Raw genomic sequence first — 20,239 nt, forward strand, 5'->3', positions numbered from 1 at the left:
TCCTCCTCCTCCTCCCCGTCGCCGCGCTCTCCCTCTCCCGCCTCCCGCCCGTCCCGCTCCTCGCCGCCGTCTTCGCCGCCGGATTCGCCACCGCCAGGCACCTCGCCCCCGCCCCCGCCCCCTCCTCCATCCCGCGCCTCGCCGCGCTCCTCGCGGATCTCGATGCCCGCCTCCTCTCCCTCAGGGACCACCTCCTGGCCTCGTCCCCCGCCGACGGTGACAACGGCGACATCGAGGCCGTGGACCGGGCGCACGATGCGGTCCTGGAGTGCGCGGCAGCCGTGGCCGGCGGCCAGGGCCAGGGCAGCAGCAGCAACGCCGGCGGCGGCGCTCCGGACGACGGGGCGCTGCAGGACGTGGCCAGGGAGGTCGCCGGCTACATCGGCGGCTGGGCTCGGGTAGCCCTGCGGGAGCTCAGCTTCGCCTCGCCGCGGAAGAAGCCCGCCAAGGCCGTCGCCCCTGATGCTTCTACGGCCGATGCCAAGAGTAATTCAGGCTCTGCTGTAGCCCAGCAAGGGGATGGGGAAAAGAAGACAGTTGATTCAGCGGCTGTCGGACGCGCCCGGCCGCTCGACATGCTACCGTTCGATGGCAAGGATGCTGATGCCAATGGGTTTGAGGATGCCGGGTTCAGTTCTGAGAGCAGGCAGGAAGACGGCGGCCGGCTGGAGAGGCTTGTGTCCAAGCACAGGTATGGCCGCGGCAGCAGGGTGCGAAATGATGGTCCCTTTCAAGAAGGCGATAGGGTGAGGAGCGACGGTCGCTTTGAAGAAGGCGGCAGGTTCGCCGCCGCTGAATCCGCCGAGTCCTCTTTGCTGGAGAGGACGCTCGAGATCCGGGACAGGTCGTACAGGCTGAAGATCGAGCACCGCGACGGCGGTGAGAGCCGAGCGAGTGGAGCACGGGGGACGCCGGCTGATGAATTCGTGGGCAGCGCTGCCGCCAGTGTCGAGGAACCACCACTTGCAGATGATAATGAGGGTGGTGGTGCTGCTGGGGGTTCAGATGGTGAAGAGTTCAGCCGCAACATCAATGAGGCTGCCGAGATCTTGAGGAAGGCGAGGGAGTGCATGATGGCCAGGGACGACGAAGAGGCCGCGGACGCGTTGCTGTATAGGTCAGCAAGGCTTCTGTCCACCGCCGTGGCTTTGAGGCCGGCAAGCCTGGTAGCGGTCGGTCAGCTAGGGAACACCTACCTCCTCCATGGGGAGCTCAAGCTCAAGATTAGCCGCGAGCTGAGGACGCTGCTGGCCAACAGCGGGGCGTATCTGAATGGAGGAGAGCGTGTCTCACGGTCCAGGAAGCTGGACAGAAGAATCCTTAACAGAGAGAACATTTCGTCCGCGCTAGTGGGCGTTTGTGAGGAGTGTGAGAGCCTCCTTGTTGAGGCAGGCAGAAGCTATAGGACGGCTGTGTCAATTGATTCGGGCGACGTCAAGGCGCTGTACAATTGGGGACTGGCGCTTATCTTTCGTGGACAACTGCTTGCCGACATCGGACCGGTATGAGCATCGACATTATTATACAGTTTGCACATGCTCACATAATGCATACCACTTATCTCACATAACAAGTTGATGTCGTATTTATCATCTAGCTAATAATTTGCGTAACGTATGATTTACTGCTGCATAGTTGCCCTGTGGTGTTGGTAGATGAGAATGATAAACATCTATTTTCGTTCTGTTGCAATCATTTAGTACAGTGCAAACAGCCTAGAAACTCAGAATGCTAGGCATCAGTCCTCTAACAAATTATGAGAATGTAACATGCCGCTAACTATTTAGTTTTTTTTTTTGGTTATTTGTGCATTTGACTTACTGTGAAGAGAAAAACTGATGCAGGAAGCAGCAGTTGATGCTGATCGGGTGTATTTGGCTGCGATCGATAAGTTTGATGCCATGTTATCCAAAAGCAACACTTATGCTCCAGAAGGTTCGGCACCGCTCTGCTTTTTGGCCTGAATTTCCCTACAAGTGTTAACTTGGATACTTCATTTCCTACATACGGTTGTTGGTTATGTATGATGCTCACATGTAAGCAATGTGGCGTTGCAGCTCTCTACAGATGGGGCAGCGCGCTGCAGCAACGGTCCCAGTTGCGGTCTCGGAACAACAAGGAGAAGATAAGGCTGCTGGAGCAGGCAAAGAGTCTGTTTGAAGACGTTCTGTACGTTGAGGGTAACAACAAGATGGTACGGGAAGCGCTGTCGTCGTGCATATCAGAGCTTAACTACCATGGACGATGGCTACAGTGAATTGGCCATTAGTTGTGTGCTGTATTAGGATTGAAGACAGAGATGAGTGAAATAAGATGAAGCAAGCTGTATGTATGAAGGATACAGATATCCTTTACTACGACGAGAAAGTCGCTCCTGTACACAATTTTCCTTAAAAGGCTTAGCATTTCAACAGGAAGGAAGGAAGAACCTTCACAGACGAGCTTTGCATATGAATAACAAGGATCCCAGACTTAGTTTAAGAAATTGCACACAAGTTCCAGTCTATGATCATCAATTTCATCTTCAGAATTTAGAAGCTATGTCAGCTCATGTTGCCTTCTTTCTGTTGGTGGCCTCTGCTCTGCATGGGGGGAATTGATGAGAAGATTGTGTTCTTATCAGCTCAACTACTTCTGTCTGCAGTGCCAACGTCAAGTTGGGAAATGAGTGCTGCAACCTGATTAGCATTTGCTGCAAGAGAAGGCTCCGTGTAGTTGTAGTCTTCGCGGACATCTTTGAAGCCATCATGCCCGTCAGGACCAGCAACCATTACTCCGAGGATGATATTAGGGTTTGCTTTCTTACTCTGCTTCCATTCTGTACCTCCTTTGCACCCGTACTTAACACCGTCATAAGGGATCGATGCCCCTCTGTGATGAACATTTTTGGGGTACTTGTTTCCAAAACCGACAATGTACGTAGCATTGGGTTCTTTTCCTAAGATGTAATCAAAGCTGCAAATCGAGTTATCATCAATTTATTTATATTCATGCCAAGTAATGTAGGATTTACTTAGAAGAACATAATAACCCTTAAACCTTACCCGTGACCCCGCAAACCCTCGGAGAGCTTGCGTGGTGTAGAAATCAGATCCGTTGACTAAAACCTCTCTCACAAGCAAAACATGATCAAACCCCAGAACTCATTGAGTCTTAATCACATGATGATGTGAATTAGTTTAGTGACACTAGTAAACTCTTTGGATGTTGGTCACATGGCGATGTGACCTGTGAGTGTTAATCACATGGCGATGTGAACTAGATTATTGACTCTAGTGCAAGTGGGAGACTGTTGGAAATATGCCCTAGAGGCAATAATAACTTAGTTGTTATTATTATATTTCCTTGTTCATGATAATCGTTTATTATCCATGCTATAATTGTATTGATAGGAAACTCAGATACATGTGTGGGTACATAGACAACACCATGTCCCTAGCAAGCCTCTAGTTGACTAGCTCGTTGATCAATAGATGGTTACGGTTTCCTGACCATGGACATTGGATGTCGTTGATAACGGGATCACATCATTAGGAGAATGATGTGATGGACAAGACCCAATCCTAAGCCTAGCACAAAGATCGTGTAGTTCGTATGCTAAAGCTTTTCTAATGTTAAGTATCATTTCCTTAGACCATGAGATTGTGCAACTCCCGGATACCGTAGGAATGCTTTGGGTGTACCAAACGTCACAACGTAACTGGGTGGCTATAAAGGTGCACTACAGGTATCTCCGAAAGTGTCTGTTGGGTTGGCACGAATCGAGACTGGGATTTGTGACTCCGTGTAAACGGAGAGGTATCTCTGGGCCCACTCGGTAGGACATCATCATAATGTGCACAATGTGACCAAGGGGTTGATCACGGGATGATGTGTTACGGAACGAGTAAAGAGACTTGCCGGTAACGAGATTGAACAAGGTATCGGTATACCGACGATCGAATCTCGGGCAAGTACAATACCGTGAGACAAAGGGAATTGTATACGGGATCGATTGAGTCCTTGACATCGTGGTTCATCCGATGAGATCATCGTGGAACATGTGGGAGCCAACATGGGTATCCAGATCCCGCTGTTGGTTATTGACCGGAGAACGTCTCGGTCATGTCTGCATGGTTCCCGAACGCGTAGGGTCTACACACTTAAGGTTCGATGACGCTAGGGTTATAAAGGAAGTTTGTATGTGGTTACCGAATGTTGTTTGGAGTCCCGGATGAGATCCCGGACGTCACGAGGAGTTCCGAAATGGTCCGAAGGTAAAGATTTATATATGGAAAGTTGTTGTTCGGGTTCCGGAAAAAGTTCGGGTTTTTTCGGTATTGTACCGGGAAGCTTCCAGAAGGTTCCGGAGGATTCCGGAGGGGTCCGGAGGTCCGGAAATTGTTCCACCACGTCCAATACAACAGCATGGGCTGTAAGGGGGCACCCTAGCCTTAATGGGCCAGGGGAACCAGCCCCCCCAAGGCCCATGCGCATGGGAGAGGGGAAACCCTAAGGGGGAGGGCCTCCACTTGTCTTGGGAGGCACTCCTCCCCCTCTTGGCCGCCCCTTCAAGTCCCATCTAGGGCTGCTGCACCCCTTGGGTGGGAACCCTAGATGGGGGCGCAGCCACCTCCCCTCCTCCTATAAATAGTGGGGGTTTTGGGGCTGCCCAACACATGAGAACTTCTCCCTCTTGGCGCAGCCCTACTTCTCTCCCTTCTCCTCTCTCGCGGTGCTTGGCGAAGCCCCGCTGGATTGCCACGCTCCTCCATCACCACCACGCCGTTGTGCTGCTGCTGGATGGAGTCTTCCTCAACCTCTCCCTCTCTCCTTGCTGGATCAAGGCATGGGAGACGTCACCGGGCTGTACGTGTGTTGAACGCGGAGGTGCCGTCCGTTCGGCACTAGGATCATCGGTGATTTGAATCACGACGAGTACGACTCCATCAACCCCGTTCACTTGAACGCTTCCGCTTAGCGATCTACAAGGGTATGTAGATGCACTCTCCTTCCCCTCGTTGCTAGTCTCTCCATGGATAGATCTTGGTGACACGTAGGAAAATTTTGAATTTCTGCTACGTTCCCCAACAACACGTACATCAACAGTAGCAAACCCCTTGTTCAAGAACCCTAGTTTCTCCCCCAATTCGGTAGAACCCTAATTCTGAAATTAGGATTGTTTTTTCCCCAAAATCAAGCACTAATGTACACGAATTGGAGAAGAAAATGAGAAGAAATTCTCACCAAATGCGCCGCGTAGCCGCCTTTTCCCTTCGGGGCCCGCACAACACCCACCGCTGCGCGAGGGCGGAGACGCCGCGACTCCTCGCCGCCGCTCTTACGGACGCGCGCGTGTATGGGCCGTCGCCCTGCACGTCGCCGTCGACCCCAACAGCCGCGGTGGCCGGTGCACCCCTCACCCACCGAACGAAGCGTCATCTGTGCGGACGCCGGGGCCACGCTCGACGGGGGAGCGCGCAGGATTCATCCTGCTGCACGCTCCTCCGGCGAGCGCAGCCGCCGCGCTGCCATGGCCGGCGCGCCTCGAGGCGCGACGTCGCCGCTCTCGCGAGCGAGAAATGCGGGGGAGAAGGAGGGGAAATGCGCTAGGGTTCTCGGCCGGGCGGCTGTTTTGTTCCAACCGCGATCGACGCGGACCGTCCATTTCCATCGGACGGCTGGCAGCAACGCTCGGCTCCGCTCGGGCCCGGGAGCGCTTACGGGCCATTTTCGGCCACGGGCTTCAGCCTAGGTTGCCCTAGCCCAGCGTTTTTTTGTTTTATTTTCTTTACGGTTTTAGTTGCTGGGTTGGGCCGTAGAATAACCGTGGGTATTTTAGGCCATCGCGATTTTTTGTGTTTTCCAGTGCACTGTAAGTTATTATCTTTTATGTTTTGCACTGTTTAAAACAGAAAATGCCTAAAAATATAGTGAACACATTATTATTCTGGGTAAAATTGAACCAACGAGATATTTTTTCAGGATTTATTATGTGTTTGCATGATGAATTTTTTTGACATCAAAATAATGATTTTTTTTCTTATGTTGATGTCTAAATTTAGAATAAAATGACTCTGATTTTAATTTGGACCAACGTTGTTTTATTATTATGAGTCATCACTTATGATATTTTAATTCCATGTTTTTTCTGCCCAACGCTGTTCTGACATGGAGTTGAAATTAAATACATGGCATGTCTATTTTATTTTGCCAAAGTAAAATTTCATATTCATGTCAATTACTCATAAACTTTTTCATGTCCATTACAGCTTCCGCTGCGTTTACTGTCGAACCGTTGACAGGTTGTAACTTCCCTCGTTGGAAGAACTCGATGGAATTATGCCTAGCCGTCCATCAGTTTGATTATGCTTTACGGGAGGATAAACCTGTGGCTCGCACTGCTGGTGTCACGGGGTATGCTGAACTAAAGAAAACTTATGATTCCAAGATGGAAATATGGGAAAAGTCAAATCACATTGCTATGCTTGTGATGAGATCATCCATATCACCTGACATAATTGGGGCACTACCCAAGAAAGATATTCCTAAGGAATTCATGGCAGCCCTGGAGGAGCAATTCAAAGGCTCCGACAAGGTTTATGCGCAAGAACTTTTTCACAAGCTCCTTGGGAAGTATAATAATGATGGTGATGTCAGGGCTCACATTTTAAAGATGGGAATGCTTGTAACAAAATTGAAGGCATTACAATGTGAGCTCAATGACAATCTACTTGTCCTCATGATCTTGGACTCCCTCCCTGAAGAGTTTGATCAATTTAAGATTAACTATAACTCTCTTAAAGAGAAATGGACAATCGCGGAGATATCTCCAAGAATTAAGAGGCAAGGAAAGGACCAAGCTTTTTTGGTTGGCTCCTCCAAGAGAAAACACGATGGAGCAAGCTCTTCTAAGCAACAACCACAAAAGAAGTTCTTTAAGAAAAATTCATCAAACTCATATAAAGGAAAGGAGAAGGTGGACGATAAGCCTAAAGAAAACAAGTGCAACTTCTGCAAGCATGAGGGTCATTATCAGAAAGACTGTCCAGAATTCCTCAAATGATTGATGAAGAAAGGTACTGATGAAATTACTTTCGTTGATGAAATGTTATATGTTGATTACTCTAGTACCTCTTGGTGGATTGATTGAGGTGCAACTTCTCACGTTGATAATTCTATGCAGGTGTGCTGTATTTACTTATTTAGAGGAAAAGCGGTATGCCACTGCTAATTGCTGGATGGCCAGATCAGCAGGAGCACACCTAAGTCAGTGTATGGTTTCTTTCGGATTTTTATGAGTGAAATTTCGGTGTTGCTGAACAAGATGAAGAAGGTTGTGCATAGTTAAGCTGGTCGATTCGGCAGTAAGCTATTCCTATTCCTGTCTATCGGGCAGCATGTACCGGCACTGGCTAGCTGGTGGCACATAGCCACATACCAGACACTAAAACTGATCAAGCAGGCAGCATCGATATTGTTTGACACGCCGGACCGGCCTCGCTTGACCAACCCAAGGAATAAAGGGGGTCTCGACTCTTTTGGAGCTTAATCACGTCATTAGTACGGCTCGCAGTGAGATTAAGCAATTGTGAGGGCGTTTGGTCTAGTGGTATGATTCTCGCTTTGGGTGCGAGAGGTCGCGAGTTCGATTCTCGCAACGCCCCCTTATTTTTTTAACGTCCTTTTTTAAGGACGTGAAAAGTTGTCACTACGAATAACATAATTTTCTCACAAGATATATATATATATATATATATATATATATATATATACAAAAAAAAGATCATCTATGTAGTTTGGTCCGTTACCAAATTGAAAAATAAGAAGTGGAAGCATAGTTCAGTTAGGGCATCTCCAACGCAACTCACTATTGCTCTCCGCCAATTTTGCTCTCCACGGACAAGACACCGGAGTGTGCCCGCCCGGGCATTTGATCGAACACGTGACGTGCGACGTCAGTGCATGCATCTCCGGCGTGGCTACGGCCAAAGCCAGCCATGGGCGCGCCGGACGCGGCCACAGGCGCGATGGACGTGGCCACGGGAGCGCCAGCGCCGCCATGGGCTCGTCGGACACGGCCGGGGTGTGCGTGGTCTACTGCACCAACGAGGCCATGCTATGAGCGCGCTGCGGCCGCGACGTGCACATTGCCAACACCTGCTTCTGCACGCACCGGAGGTTCCTCCTCACTGGCACAACTGCAAGGGGAGGACCACTTCGATAGCGTGCCGGATTCGCTCGTGCTCCTCATCTTCAACAAGCTCGCCGATGCGTGCTCACTCGGCCGCTGCTCCGCCGTCTCGCGCCGCTACAACACGCTCGTTCCACTCGTCGATGGCGACTGCCTGCATCGACCACGTCATCACCACAGGCAGCGCGTGTACTCGGACGACCACGGTTTTTTCTTCCGCGAGGCAGCGACGGTCTTCACGAGCTCAGCGGCGACTTGCGAGCGCGAGGAGAGCTCACGGTCCAACAACCACCGTCGTGGCCAAACAAAACAGTCCCAAACGGGGACAACCCGGGTACAAAAACAACAAGCACACAAGAGTCATGTCCGCCTACCTGATCAGGATAGCACGCACCCATAACAAAAGGCAAATATGGTTGCACTGGTCAGTTCGATTTTGATGGCACTATGACTCAGCCAACAGGTGTTCAAGTTATATTAAAGTCCGGTTTAACTTGAATGTAATGAGCTGAGTCATATGCTTATGAGCATGATATCAACATGAGCACAGATGTGAAGCATAGACATTAACCATATCAACAACAATAAACCATCCTTCCTACTACATGCAAGAGAGTATGGCATAGTGATGATCATGAACTAGATGATACCCCGCGCGTTGCTGCGGAACATGTGCTACCATCAATTAAACACATGTAGGTATCATTAAAGTATTTTTGACATTACAGTTAAAGAGACATAAGCATATCAACCCCAAAAAATCATGTGTTACATAAGGAACTGTACCATTACAAAATATGTTGATATATAAGTATAATAGTAAACCCTCTATATACGACATTAATCTAGTTCATTTCTTATCTAGTCATCAAGTTTTTTTTATCGAAAAATCAAGTGTTGTGTAAACATCACCACAACTTGGTCTTTGCAGCCTAATGACATTCATAAATCAACTTGTATGCAAATAAACTGTAAAATATTAGTGACATGGCTGTGGTAGATGACTGATCTCTTTTTTCCAGTGGAGTGGTAAACGCACTGTAAATTAGCCGCAGATTTAGTTCGCCTTCAGTCGGATGCATTGTAAATGCAAATAACATCTTTGCTAATAGGGTCATTCCCTTCATAATTGCAAGGATCTTTGAGCTTTTTAAGTGTATCACGCAAAGAGCAAGTGAATAAAGCGTAACTTAGTCTGACTGTAACTAACACTAACTATGACATTTGAGAAGTACAAACCATTAGAAGGTGTGTTTAGCATTAAATAATTTAGTTCTTGAATTTGATTACCCATTCCCATCCAATAGTAACATAGGAAAAGAGACGAATACGTTCCAGGCCGAGAATTCGTTCCTAGATCTGAATACAGATCTTTACTGATCCTACCATCCTGTCAAACACACAATCATACCAAGTAGCTGAAAGTGTTGGTTCCATGTTATGTGCAATCACTTGGTAGAGGTGTGTGATCTTCAATATAAAGGACAGTGAACCCCATTCTGCGATCATTACGTTCAGGGAGAAATATAGAGACTATTATAGTAGCTCGAAATTGTTTTAAAGCAGAATAATCGTGCATAGATTATCAAGCCAAAAAGAGAGGGAATCGGGATTTGGCACCTATTGCATGAGCAGATAAAGGTATTTGAGTGCAGAAACATCTGGCAAACAGCACGGCATAGCAGAAGATATTTGATGATAACTGATAATATAAATTATCAGGACTGAATGAACCTAATATGAAGAGAAGAATCAGAAAATAAATGAGGTTGTGTTGATTACTATGTCCACCTTACCAAATAAAACTATACATTACCTATGAAAGCATGCAGTAGCAAAAGTGTGTGACGTACAGCTGTAGAACTATTTCTTCAGGTAAAAGAGATGTCAAGGTACTACCTTGTACCCTGCCGCAAGCTGAAATTTATGTCAGAGGGCAACAAAATAAAAGATAGAAGGCATCTCATCGAATCTGATACCTGTTATGATTACACACTGAGAATAGTTTCATCATATTTCCTTCACTTCAACTGCATTTATCAAATTTGTGGAGATCCTGACCGAACCAAAATGAAAGAGAAAAGGGGTTTCCATATTTGAATATACAATACACAAATGGAGAAAACAAAAATACAAATGAGATACCAATAGAGGACATGAATATGAACTAGATTGTATATAAATAAATAAATGGAAAGCAAAAGTCATTGGAAGGAGAAATTGGAGCGACATACCCAAAAAAAAGGATGCTTGTAACTTCCGTCCAGTGTTACGCCTTGGAGAAGAACAGCGTCAATAAAAGAAATTGCGGGCAGGGAATAGGTGCATTTTGAGAAGACAGTGAGCGGATGAGGTACAGCCGTATGGGGGCGATTTAACTACCACGTATACAGTACTGGAGATGTCAACGGCGGTGCAGGATCGATTCCAAGTGCATCATTCTCAGTGCAGTCACGTATATACGCAGACGCGTGATGGTAGACGGAAGGCCCTCTAAGAAAATTAACCCCACAATCAGGCCATGGAAGGAGCAGTGGAGCCGTGCGTACCTCAAGCTCTGTCTGTCAAGGAAAAGAGCACGAGGGACTCGATGCCGTCGTCGTAGAGGCCGCACACAAAGGACCGTCGAGGCGGCCGGAGCTGCTGCCGCGGGTGCAAGGCATACTCGTTAAAAGAGGAAAGCGGATCCATCAGTTACTATAGCATTTGTTACAGAAGATGAGGAGGAGGCAATCGTGCAGGAGACGAAGAGAGTGAAACTGCCAGGAGCTTAATCAATGGTGGAGCAGACGATACGTCTGTAACACACAGAGAGTTCTAGAGGAATATACGGAAAACCAATGATGAGGTCAAGAGCAACCGATGGGCCGGAGTTATGGGCTGCATCAGGCCTCAAGTAATGGGCTGCACGGTGTGGCTTGATCAGAACATACTGAACGAAAACAAACGCACCTAAATGGACGTAGCGATCCTAAATGAAAAAGAATGAGTGTGAGGGAGTGGCAGTTTTTGCTGATGTGGCAACTTGCTGAGTTGGATAGGCTGCATGTTGAGAGAAATGGGTTAGTGGGGATCAACTATTTAGGTATTATAGATAACATCATTATAATGACAACACTACTTATGAACATAGCATGACCACTAGCATCGGAAACATTTACATAAAAGAACATGAAATAATACTAGCAATTAATCATTTAAACAACCATTGCAAAATGATCATATCATAAGGATAAGCATGGATTCACAAGCATATATCTATAGCACTCAGAAAATATTAACATGCACAAACAATTTATTATTGAGGTTGAAAACCATGGCTACGGCAAGGCTCTCATGCAAGTGGCTGTCGTGGCTTGCCTGGGGATGAAGAGATCACCGGGAAGAAGTGCGGAAGGATCACAGAAAGATTCGCCAGAAACAGTTCTCTCCCGAAGGGGGCTGTTTCCGGGCAAGGGAAAAATGGTCATTTTAACTATGTGAAACATTATGAAAATGATACCAACATGACGGGCTCGACGAGACGAAGAAATGGGCTTTGGAATCACCTCATTTGGAGTTGTGGCTGAAAAGTTACGTCCGTTCGTTCGTTAGCAGAAAAACTAATAAGAATCTGTGTTTTTCTGTTGCTAACGGGTGAACGTGCACTATTCAACCATTTCAAACGGCTGAGCTGAAAAACAGAAGGCGCATTTTCAAAAATGCGTTTCTGTTGTAGTAAAAGCGTATGCTAAACAGAAGACATATCGAAGTATGCTTTCATTACACAAAAACATATTACTGAAATGCGCGTCCACTTGAACATGTCAGCGGGCGGCATGGGTCAACGCCTAGAGGCCGACAGGTGGGGCCAACTCGCAGGGGAGGGGGTCATCGTCTTCTTCTCCAGTGCCCGACGGGCCAGAGCAGAGGGCGCGCGCTCCGGCGAAGGTTGCCGGCAGCTCCAACCACCGTTCAAGGCGCCGAGAACATCGGCGAGATCGGGATGGAGGGCCGCATCCACCCAGGCCAATCACGAACACCGAGGAGGGTGTAGGATCGAAAGTATGTCTAGAGGGGGGGGGTGATTAGACTATTTGACCAAATAAAAACTTAACCTTTTCCCAATTTTAGTTCTTGGCATATTTTAACAACTTAGCACAAGTCAAGCAATTTTAACACAATTCAAGCAAGCATGCAAAGAGTATATAAGCAGCGGAAAGTAAAGCATGCAACTTGCAAGAATGTAAAGGGAAGGGTTTGAAGAATGCAAACGCAATAGGAGACACATATGTTTTTGGCGTGGTTCCGATAGGTGGTGCTACCGTACATCCACGTTGACGGATACTTCAACCCACGAAGGGTAACGGCTGCGCGAGTCCACGGAGGGCTCCACTCACGAAGGGTCCACGAAGAAGCAACCTTGTCTATCCCACCATGGCCATCTCCCACGAAGGACTTGCCTCACTAGGGTAGATCTTCACGAAGTAGGCGATATCCTTGCCCTTACAAACTCCTTGGTTCACTCCACAATCTTGTCGGAGGCTCCCAAGTGACACCTAACCAATCTAGGAGACACCACTCTCCAAAAGGTAATAGACGGTGTGTTGATGATGAACTCCTTGCTCTTGTGCTTCAAATGATAGTCTCACCAACACTCAACTCACTCTCATAGGATTGGATTTGGTGGAAAGCTGATTTGAGTGGAAAGCAACTTGGGGAAGGCTAGAGATCAAGATTCATATGGTAGGAATGGAATATCTCGGTCTCAACACATGAGTAGGTGGCTCTCTCTTAGAAAATGGGTAGTGGAAGTGTAGGTACGTTCTGATGGCTTCCCTCATGAATGAGGAGAGGGCGGAGGGGTATATATAGCCTCCACTCAAAATCTAACTGTTACACACAATATACCAAACTCGGTGGGACCGAATCAAAACTTGGTCGGACCGATTCAGTGCATAATGTGACCGTTAGGAAATTTCGGTGGGACCGACATGTCAACTCGGTGGGACCGATATCATTAGGGTTAGGGCATAACGTAATCTCGGTTGGATCGATTACACAAACCCGGTTGGACTGACTTTGGTAATAAGCTAACTAGGGAGTTGGTCAGGCAAACTCGGTGTGACCGATTCGCTCGTCTCGGTGGAACCGAAGGGTTACGAAAAGGAAATAGGGAGTTTGCATTGCAGACTCGGTGGGACCGATCGCTCATCTCGGTTAGACCGAAACGTTACAAAGGGAAACAGAGACTTTGCAATCCCATCTCGGTGAGACTGAGATCCCTATCGGTGAGACCGAAGTGACTAGGGTTTCTGGCAGTGGCTATGTCAAATGAACTCGGTGGCGCCAGATGGAACAAATCGGTGGGGCCAAGTTTGACTTTTGGTTTGGGACATATGTGGATATGAGAAAGTGGTTGATGGCTTTGGAGCATATCACTAAGCATTTTGAGCAAGCAAGCCATTCAGCAACACCTCATCCCCTTTTAATAGTATTGTCTTTCCTATAGACTCAATGTGATCTTGGATCACTAAAATAGAAAATGTAGAGTCTAGGACTTTAGAGCTTGAGCCAATCTTTTGTCCTTAGCATTTTGAGGGGTCCACAATCCTTATCCATGCCATGCCAATCATTGAACTTTCCTGAAATATTTATCTTGAAATGGCATTAGTTCAATGAGCTATATGTTGTTAATCATTACCAAAACCACCCAGGGATAGTTGCACTTTCAATCTCCCCCTTTTTGGTAATTGATGACAACATATAGACCAAAGCTTCGACAAATGATAATAAGATTGAAATACATCGTCGCTTTGAGAAGTATGTAACAAACAAGAGCTCCCCCTAAATTTGTGCATTATTTAAAATTTGCTTTGGACTGCAAATGCACAATGTGTTAGGATCATGGGTCACTTTTCCATGTCACATACATCTTGGTGGAGCACTCAAAATGATAATAATTGAAAACATGCACTCATCACCAAGCAAAGTGAATGATCATAACTGGATATAAGAGATAATATCATTCAAGCACACATTAAGGTAGCATATGATCAAACACATGATCATCCAAGTATCTCACAAAAGGCATAAAGTATCAAGCAAACACACAATAAAGTAACAAGCAAATAAAGTGCAAAGAGAGACAAAACAACACTCTCTCTCTTGAAGACTATGATCTATACATATTTCTCCCCCTTTGCCAACAAGTTACCAAAAAGTTTAAAATATGCATAGTGCTATGCATCTCTCAGGCTCGGTCTTCATGAGGTGGTGTAGAGATGAATCCAAGGACGAAACCTTCTGTTGAAGTTGCTGGAGCTGGTGGAGTGGCTGCTGAAGCTGGTGGCACTGAAGCTGTGGCTGCTGGTGCAAATGTAGTAGATCTTGCATCTGAAACAGGCACTGCAGCAGACCTCTGACTTCTGGGCACTCTTGTGAAAGCATCTGTAGTATACTTGCCTTTCTTCTCCTCCACTTCCTCTTGAAGTTGCTCAACCACTGACTGAATCTCAGTTAATTTGACATCAAGAGCATAGAGTTTTTGCTTAATGATCCTCTCCAAGCTCTCCTAATTTTGAGTCAGGGTGGCCAAGCCCCGCTCAATCCTCAAGGTGGATTGGATCAGATATCCAAGTTGATCTTGCTTACTCTTTAAGAACACCTGAGATGCCTCTTCAACACTTGGCATCTTTGCAACTTTCTCCGCCCTTGCCTTCTCTCTCTTGTCATGTGCTTGCACTGAGGAAGGGTCTTCCTCATTAATAACAACAATGTTATCCTCAAAATCTGGCCTGAGGAGTAGATGCTCTTTGTCCAATAGATATGTGCCTGTGCCCATGTTGAAGTTGATGAGCACCTGAATTTGTGGAGCATACCCACAAGATCTCTTCTGATCTGCAGCTGTCCTCTTGATTGTCTCAATAATCAAACTCATCACTTTGAACTTTTGAGGGACATCAAATATATGCAGCAAGTTAATGGAGTGTCCTCTTATCATTATGTAATCTCCAGATTTTGGCAAGAGTGTGTGCCTCAGAATGGTATTGATAGTAGGCAGCCCTGACAGCAAGTGCTTCACCGAGCCAAACTTGTGAGTCTCCCACTACTAGGGAAAACCTTATACACAGAACTTTAGCAGTAGCACGTCTTAAAAAGGAACGCTAGTGCTAAGTAGCAGTAGCGCGTTGATGAAAAGCACGCTACAGATAATACTATAGCAGTAGCGCGCCTGTGGATAACCGCACTACTACAAAAATTCTCACGGCTTAGCCGATGGGCTACCCATAGTAGTAGCGAGCCGCGGAGAACCGCGCTACCGCTATGTGCTTTGTACCAGCACGTTTATGCGAAACGCACTACTGACATAGGAAATACAATTAAATGGAAAGCAAGTAGAAAAGTAAATGAAAATGAAAGAAATAGAAAAAGGTGAAAGGAAAAAAAGTAAAATGTAAAGAAAAATAAATGGAAAGGGGGAAAAAGAGAAAGGAATAGCAGTAGCGCGTATTGGGGAACGCGCTGTAGCTAACTTAGCAGTAGCGCGCTTCCTGGAACGCGCTACTGCTACTTTTGACTTAACTGCGCGGTTTCGTTCTTCTCCACAGCCACTTCCCCCAAATCGAACCCCTCCACTGTCGCGCCCGTCGGCCACCGCGCGCTCTCCCGTCGCTCTCCGCCGCGCGCCCGAGCCCCGACCTCGACCTCGACCTCGACGCCGCCCGACCCCGACCTCGATGCCGCCCCGACCCCGACCTCGATGCCGCCCCGACCCCGACCTCGACGCCGCCCTCCGACGCGCGCCCGAGCCCTAACCCCGACCTCGATGCCGCCTGCCCCTCCCTCGCTGCAGGCACCCGAGGTGAGCATGCCTGCTCCTCCCCCTCCCCTACCTCTGCCTAGGGTTCTTCAAATTTTAGTTCCATCAACTTAGTTAGGGTTCATCTGTGGAAACAAATCAGAGGCGGATGTTATCGAATACGGATGCGGCTCGAATGTTTTCTTAGATGATGAATAAACACTATTGTAATGCATAATAATTTCTAAGATTAATCATATAACGAGTAAAATTTGACCACTTATTTCACTTTTAAGTTGGATAATTGGAATAACCGCTACCACTTTCCACCCCTAGGTTCATCAAATTAGATGGTAATTAGGGCAGTAGTTCCTAGGTACTAATTAGTTAGTAAGAACTAGGTACTAGTTTATTTTTATTTATAGTAAGTTTATTTTTAGTAAGAACTAGTCAAATTAGATGTCACATTTGTTGTTATTTTTTAGTTAAAGCAATTTTTCCCGCATCGACGTCGACGATGCCTATCCCGCATCCTTGTCGTCGACTCGATGGAGGACACCTGCTTGACCAGATGGGCCATGTCCGGGACTGGGCTCCGCCGGGTTGGTACTGGGAGGCGCTACCTACCGGGGGGCACAGCTTGGTGAGGAGTCAGCCCATCGTTGACCCGAACCTTCTTTGGTGGCAGTCGCGTGGGCCAGTGATGGTCGAGAGGCTTGAGGACCCCGCGTAGGTGGTACGTCACCGTGTCAGCGAGGAGGACGCGCACGTCCGTCGCTACTTGTTTGCACTGGAGCACAGGTTCTCCAATACCTGGCAGGTTCTCCAGGGATCTCACTGGAGCTATGATCCTGTGATGGTTCCCTCTCTTTGGGTGTCCACCGCCCGCTCCGATACCCGTCGTTCGCTAGGGTTTTAGTTGTATTAGTGATGTTATATGTATGATACTATTCGGGATGTATTAGTTATAATATTCGACGATGTACAAACGCAAGAGATGATTTACTTTTGCTTATTGAATACATGCTAATTTGAATACTTATTTATTTTACGATTTGGTTTTGCTTATTGAATGCTCATGTCAATATGAGTCCTATAAGATATTCTGAAATGTATATCTTGTGTTGCTCAAATATGATATGTGCTTGCCCAACTGGCCAGTCATGTTTGCAAGTTACACCTCCGAGTGGCCTATGTTTTGCCGGAGTGTTGATTCATTTCCATTCCGGCAAATTTCAGGCGCTCGATACGTCCTATTTTAGCAAAGGTCATGCTGGATTTTTCCGTGAATTTTGGCATGACTTGTGCCATAATATGTAGGAAATATCGAGTGCCCCGGATTTGTGTGTTGAGTATCCTGGTAGTTGTCTTTGATCGATTTTCAATTAATGTTTCAACTATGAACATAGGAAATGTCTGATGATGAAAAGGATTTCGGTATTTGCAAAGACTGCGAAGACGAGCGCGACCTGTGCGACATAATCTTTCTAGATGATGATAGGCGCTTCAGCATCAAGCTAGACGAGAACTTCGAAGTGGATATAGTAAGTCACAACGACAAGTCTTTTTTTCATAATTAAGCATGACATCTGCTTCATTTGCTTCAACTTATATTTTTTTTACTATTCTACTAGCGTATCCCCTGCCATGCAAGAGTTTTTGTCTTGGATAAGATAGGTTTCAGTCCTATGGAAACTACTATGGAGGTAAAGAGAGTTTACTTGATGACCGAGCATGGTTGTATTTTCCACGCAAAATTACACAACGCAGATACCTATACCTATTTTGGATGAAAAACTTGGCAAGCACTATGCAAGATTTATGCATTTGAGCCTGATATGGTTATCACCTTTGATATTCGTCCGGAAGATGATATTGAAGGTAATACCGACATCTGGGTCAATGTGCAGACGCCTCCAGTTCTACCATTATGTGAGTTTCTCAACCATATTTATGTCTTTGATATTGTTTATTCAAAAATAGTTGACAACGAATTTCTATTGACAGCTTATTTCCAATCAAGCAAACATGTCCAACACTTGGTATACAGGACCGACTACTATCCCGGGGCTGAACTAAACTGCAAGGAGATAAGTCATTATGCTTCATGGCTTGAAGATCTTCATACTGTCAAGACAAATTATTTTTTTGGACTTGCAAATCTTAGTACTCAAAACGTGCGACCAATAGTGTTCGTATTGAACTACGGTCACATCTATTTAGGAAAGATGGTAAGATTTTTACTATTTGTACCCAGTGCATCTTTTGCATAGATTATTTTTTAAGCTAAACTTCATTGCTAAGTATGTTACTATACGATGTTCTTCAACAGGGACTCCCGCTGAATGTTGTGACTCATTGGATCGAGACTAAAGGTCAGATGAGAATTGTCAGCTTACGGCCAAGATATGCTATAATGCACTTTAGTGCATTCAAGATTTCTAATAGCGAGGAATGCTTAATAGTGAAAGATTGGAGCAAAATTGTGAACGATCACAGAGAAGTACTAGGGCGCAACAATCAGAAAGACCACGATTAGGAGACAGGTTCATCTGCATGCTCCAACTTGATGAAGAAGGAGTGCTACACATGTTTTATGTTATTTTACCTGAGAGAGAGCAGCAGGAGTGATTAGCTAGCTAGAAATGAGTTTGAAAATGGTGATGTGCTACACTATGACTATGATGATTAAATAGCTAGTGTTGGTGGTAATGACTCTGCTGATTTTTATTTGCTAGTGTTGGTGGTGATTAGATAGCTACCACAACTAGTGTAGGTGGTGATTAGCCAACTAGAATGTGTTTGAAGATGATGATGTGCTACACTATGACTATGATGATTAAATAACTACTGTTGATGTTATGACTATGATGATGATTAAATAGCTTGTGCTGGCAGATTAGATTCAAGTGGAGGCAACATGTGGTGCACATCGAAAGTACTACTAGTCCAAACTAGATCAAGTTTGGATTAGTAGTATACTTTTGACATACACCACATATTGCCTCCATTTGAACCTAATCCATCTTCATTTGACACACTGTTATGGACATAATGATATAAACCTCATAATTCGTATTGTACCAATATTTATATGATGGTGTCTAAATACACTCAAAATAAAAAAAATAAAAAAAGAATACTAGTAGCCATGGACAGTAAACACGCTGCCACTAGCTAGATTAGCAGTAGCGTGGGAGTGAACACACGTTGCAGCTATTTGTCCTAGAAGTAGCGCGCGTAAGCACGTGTTACTGCTAAGTAATAGCTGTAGCGCCTTATGAGTAGCGCGGCCTCCCGCGCTACTAGTGGGCACAAAACCCGCGCTACTACTAGGGTTTTCCCTAGTAGTGTCCAGGCCTGCATCAGGAATCTCCTTGTACATGCTTGCCATTGAGTTATGGTCTTTCTTCTTCTTGTCATACACATCCAAGTCATCTTCATGAGCTTCTGGGGCATTGATTAGTTTAGCCCATTCATCAACTGTAGATTGGTACCTAGTACCCTCTGACATCCATACAATTCTACCATCTGGATAAAAATGAGCAGTGGAGTAGAATTGCATGATCAGCTCATCATTCCACTTAGTGAGCTTTTGACCAACAAACTTGTCCACCTCACAAGCCTTGAAGCTGTCATAAACACCTGGGAAGTGATCTTCATTTTCTTTAATGTAGGTCCAGTCAACCCATCTCATGTCACACACTATGGGCTTCTTGTCAAGCAAAACAGTTTCATAGAAATCCTACTGTTCTCTAGTGTGAAACCTGTAATCCACAGCAGTTCTCCTCCTTACAGCATATGGGTCATTCTTCCTCCAAAGTATTAAACCTGGATCCTTCCTGAGTTTCATGTCCTCTGCAACAGGATGTGCATCATTGTGGTCTGGAATCTTTGGCTTGAGCTTTCTTAGCACTTGGGCTTCAGCTTCTTCTTCTTCTTCCACTTTAGGCACTGGGGCCTTGTTCTTCTCCTCAGCAGGTATATTCCTTGTACTCCTCTTGGGTGTGGTCTTTGTGGTTGTAGCAGCAGATTTGGGAGCAGATTTGGGCTTAGCAGTAGCCCCTTAGGAGCTGGAGCAGCATCCTCTTTCTCTTCATTATCAGAATCTCTCATCATGGAGGGTTTGCCAATGATCCTAGTAGTGGTCTTCTTGACCCTCTCTTTCCTCTTTTCCTCTTCTGCAGCAACCTCTTTAGGTTCAGATCCCAAAGTTTCTTGAGTGGAGGCTCTGGACTTAGACATAGGAACTCTTTTTGCTGGTGCCTTTCTGTTCATGCCTGGTT

At 46.1% G+C, this 20,239-nt stretch overlaps 1 protein-coding gene and 1 non-coding gene across 2 annotated transcripts in view; both read left to right on the top strand.

The window, feature by feature from the left end:
- Nucleotides 1-2,991, top strand: part of LOC119336635 — a 3,734-nt gene extending 743 nt beyond the window's left edge. The window contains exons 2-4 of the mRNA XM_037608684.1: nucleotides 1-1,502; nucleotides 1,845-1,935; nucleotides 2,058-2,991. Coding sequence (XP_037464581.1) covers nucleotides 1-1,502; nucleotides 1,845-1,935; nucleotides 2,058-2,257 — 1,793 coding nt within the window. The 3' untranslated portion in view covers nucleotides 2,258-2,991. The remainder of the gene's footprint in view (nucleotides 1,503-1,844; nucleotides 1,936-2,057) is intronic.
- A 4,583-nt stretch (nucleotides 2,992-7,574) lies between these two features.
- Nucleotides 7,575-7,646, top strand: TRNAP-UGG. The gene has a single exon. It is a non-coding gene; the product is annotated as a tRNA-Pro (tRNA).
- The last annotated feature ends 12,593 nt before the right edge of the window (nucleotides 7,647-20,239 follow it).

Source organism: Triticum dicoccoides, chromosome 7B (genome assembly GCF_002162155.2).
Source record: "Triticum dicoccoides isolate Atlit2015 ecotype Zavitan chromosome 7B, WEW_v2.0, whole genome shotgun sequence".
Taxonomy (NCBI): Eukaryota; Viridiplantae; Streptophyta; class Magnoliopsida; order Poales; family Poaceae; genus Triticum; species Triticum dicoccoides.